This window comes from Atta cephalotes (genome assembly GCF_000143395.1).
Source record: "Atta cephalotes unplaced genomic scaffold scaffold00025, whole genome shotgun sequence".
Lineage (NCBI taxonomy): Eukaryota > Metazoa > Arthropoda > Insecta > Hymenoptera > Formicidae > Atta > Atta cephalotes.
This window is the reverse complement of record NW_012130089.1, coordinates 208,958-213,245: the sequence shown is the minus strand read 5'-3', so window position 1 is coordinate 213,245 and position 4,288 is coordinate 208,958. Positions and strand designations below refer to the sequence as shown.

Here is a 4,288-nt window from a genome sequence, read left to right as displayed (position 1 = left end):
TTTATATTCTTGCATTAAATTATACGAGCTTTCTTTCTCGTCAAATATCAAAAAAATTATTTCATTTTAAATTTCAAAAGTTTAATTTACACTATATATAAGTTCAGCTATAGAAAACAGCTATGTTTAACTGAAAATTTTGTAAATATCCGTCAAATGGAAACTGACGTTTGCTTAATTTAAATGACAAGATTTCACAGAAGCAATAATTAATTGACATTTCGTTTCTGTTTTTTTCTTTGTGATATATTTAAAATTTCGTTATTTTTTATAATAAGGCAGTGAAATTGGCAGTGATTGTTTGATCGATAGTTCGCTGTAATAGCATGGAGAGATAGACAAGTCTTTTAACACACTTAAAAGACGAGTAAGAAAAAGATCCCTGTTTTTTCGATACTCTAAGATCCTGAGAAAGAATTTATCGCGAATTTAATGCTCGCAAAAGATGCCTCCAAAGAAGAAGAAAGAGATCGTGCCAAAAGAGGTTGTGCAGGAGTTGGAACGTACTGAGTAAGCAAACGGACACGAAATCACGTGGGGACGAATCATCCCAAAAATTTAGTTACGTTTTCGTTATTGTTGCTTTTATATTCTACAGTTATTAATTATATACAATGTAATAATTTGTAAATAAATTTATAATGATTTTGAACAAGCTCCATTATATTTCGAACCTTTTATGTTTTTTTTTTTTTTTTCGAAGATTAAGTGAAGTCGGATTTGGAATATCTTTTCACAAAAATAAATGTTGGATTAAGTGATATTAGGTCCGTTTATGTAGACCGGAAATCGTGGAGGAACCCGAACCGGAACCCCCGAAACAGATATCCTTGCTCACTGGCGAACCCTATGGACCTCGAATTCGTCTTGTCAGCGAAAAAGCCGAGGAGGAGAGCTCGGACGACGAGCCAGAGTCCGAGGATGAGGAAGAGGCGAGGTATCAGGAAGATCACCTGGAAATGCCTTCCGAATTCTGGCATATACAGAAACTTATCAAATACATGAAGGCTGGCAATCAAACTGCCACCATAGTGTCCCTGTGTTTATTAAAGGATTATGATTTCACCAACAAGGTCCATTATATTTTTATTATAAGATTAAATTAGGCTGCAAGAAAAAAATATCATCTATAATGTTATCTAACAAAATCAATAATTCTAGATTTATTCTTTGCTTCATTTTATTCTCTTATTTACATCAATTTTTTTAATTCTTTAATTTAAAAAATAATCTCTCTTTTAAAAAATAATCTGTCTCTTTTGTATCTCATCCACATAATCGATTATTTTATAATAAATATATATATATTTATGAATAGGAAAATAGGTTAAACACGAGCTTCAAAAAAAGATGATAAAGTTTATTAAGACATTAATTTATATTCATAAAAGAAATGAGAGTTTTTTACAATTATTAATACGTGGAACGTTTCGACTTTACTTAGTATCATCCTCAGCCATTACAATAATAAGTATTTGTATAAGATTAAAACATTATTAATAAATTATAGAAATAAAATTAAATATTGGAAAGAACGTAGAAAACTAATCAACGAAACCATATCAATTAATCATATCACACAAAGATTGGACAATATACTACAGTAAATAAATTATTAAAGTAAGTCTTTATGTAATAGTTGTCGAAACTTTCTTCGTTTAAAGATGAAAAAAAGTAGAGTCAAACGGATAAGATTTTTAAAGTCGTAAAGATAAATGAAATAATTAATCAATAATTAATAAAAGTCTTGAGATATATCTATGTATAAATACAAATAAATTAAATTAAAAGTATTGCACCGAAAAAGGAGCTAATGTTTAAAAAACTTACTTAATTTTTCAAGATATGAATTCTATAGATATAATATGTAGAGAAACATGTTCAAAACGGTGAAAAGGCTTCTTGTCAGAGCAAAAGCTTATCGATAAATGACAGAAATTGAAAACAGATATGTATTGTTATGTATAATATACGATACGTACAAAAGATCGATATAAATTAATGTTGTGAAAATGAATCTAATAAGTAAAAATAAAAATCATCTAGTCTATTAGTGTCTTTCAAAATATATTTGTAATAGTGCAGGTCATACAGAAGGCTATCCAAGAAATGGGAGGTCTCGAAGTTTTAGTGAATCTCCTCGAAACGAATGACATCAAGTGTCAGAACGGCTCGTTGTCAGTCTTACTACAAATTGCGACTTCCATGGAGATGAAGCGATATTTAATTGACTTGGACATTGCAACGCCATTAATACAAATGCTGAAGCATCCCGCCAGAGATATTCAGGTAGTTGACCTTTATCAAAATAGCTCCTTCAATTAATTAATCGGCCTAGTTTTATTCGCTGTGCATGGAGTATTTAATTTAGAACAAGAAAACAATTAGAAAAAATTTATTCATATGATTAATAAATAAATAAAAATAAATATTTTTCTAATTGTTATATGATGAAAATATTAGCTGCGAACATCTTGGTGGTGTATGCCGTTAAGAGATTTTCTCGTTTTAAAATTTGATCACATATCGACTTTTATTATTATTTAATTTAGAATCCGATTGATTTGCCAATTAACAAAATGTTCGTCAAATTAAAAATCCCTTTAAAGTCCCAAACGTCTTAAATCTAATTTTTCATTTATTTTTTCATACTTCATCGTGTTATAATGTTAATTTATAATTCTTGCAGATTTTGGCAGCCGAAACTATGGCCATTATAGCTCGAATTAGGAAAGCCAGAAAACAAATTAGAATTCGTGGTGGAATACCGCTCATCGTAAGTTATCCAATCACCAGTATTCAAATAAGACAAATAAGTTGTCTCGAGATTATTTCAAAATTGCTATGTATAAAATATTGAATCTCTAATATATACAAATGATGATATTCCGATATTATCGTTTTTATATATTACTTTACTCCACATGATAAATTATTCGTGTTCCAGATCAATTAAATTTCATCATTTTTATACAAGTGTTTATACAAAAATTAGTATATTTTACGTATACTTCAAAACATCTTTAGAAAGTATTATATTTGTAAAGTTGTGTATTTAAAAACGGAAAAGAAAGAGCTATTATTTAGTATTTCAAAAAAAAAGAAAAATGACAAATGACCCATGAGTATTGAGAATTAAATATTTTTTTTCTCTCTTAATGTGAGCATGATGAATCTATTGATTCTTTTTGTTTGACAGCTGGACGTAATGGATGTGCCAGACGAAGTTCTTCGTCGGTCATACAATGAATTAAGCGAGGCCAGCAAAGAACTCGTGGCCGTCGCCATAGGTTGTGCCAAGGTTTTAGATTCTTTAGGCAGCAGTCCGAAGATCAAGGAGGAACTTCGTAAATATGGCGTTGTTCCCTTGATGTCGCGTTTTCTAAAATCGAAACATACTCAGTTAATCGTACCTACGATGGGCATCGTACAGCAGTGTGCTGATCTGGTTTATTGAATTTTATTCGTTATTAATAGTGTTAATTAAAATAATTTAATCTATCAATAAAATAATTTGAACAATCAATTTGAACAATATATATATATATATAAATTATGAAAATTACTTATGGAAAACATAGTTATTATATTAATAATCGAAAACAAGTTAAATATCAGGCATCGATATCCCGGATTGTCATTGCTATTCAAAATCCATGGCACTGATGCATTTATTAAAATCGTAATTAATTAAACTATCTATTTTCAAAATTTCATTATAAATATTCCCTTGTAGTTGTGTGGTGCCAATATTTATTGGGGCATCTGTAGAATATTTTCAGAGAGGAATTTGAACGAGTGAACATCATCGACGACTTGGTGCGACATTTAAAGAATGACAACGTGAAGCTGAAGGAGAACTCTGCCTTGGCCATCTTCAAATGCGCTTCTAATCGGGAAACTCGAATGATGGTGCGTCGAGCTGGCGGTCTGGACCCACTTTGCAAACTCGTGCAGAGCGAGGAGGTGCACGCCAATAAGCGCCTGCTGGCCGCGGTCACCGGTGGCGTCTGGAAGTGTGCCATCAGCCCCGAGAACATAATGAGATTCAATCAAAACGGTCTGGTAGCGTCATTGGTGCCTCTGCTCGAGGAAAACGAGGATGAAAGGGTGTTAGCCAACGTTGTAGGCGCCCTCGCCGAGTGCTGTAAGGATCCCACTAACAGGGATGTCTTGAGGATTAATGAGGGTCTACCGAAACTGGTAAAGACCATTCAAAGTCAGGAGTACACTTCTATCTGTGCTTTTCTTCTCTTCCTCTCTCTCTTTCTCCTTCTCTCTCTCTCTC

At 31.9% G+C, this 4,288-nt stretch overlaps 1 protein-coding gene across 1 annotated transcript in view; it reads left to right on the top strand.

Annotated features, from left to right (window-relative positions):
* Positions 1-445: 445 nt before the first annotated feature.
* Positions 446-4,288, top strand: part of LOC105620340 (armadillo repeat-containing protein 4) — a 6,793-nt gene continuing 2,950 nt past the window's right edge. Inside the window, 6 exon segments of the mRNA XM_012201842.1 lie at positions 446-510; positions 782-1,073; positions 2,086-2,289; positions 2,690-2,776; positions 3,200-3,448; positions 3,772-4,203. Of these exon segments, the coding sequence (XP_012057232.1) occupies positions 446-510; positions 782-1,073; positions 2,086-2,289; positions 2,690-2,776; positions 3,200-3,448; positions 3,772-4,203 (1,329 nt within the window).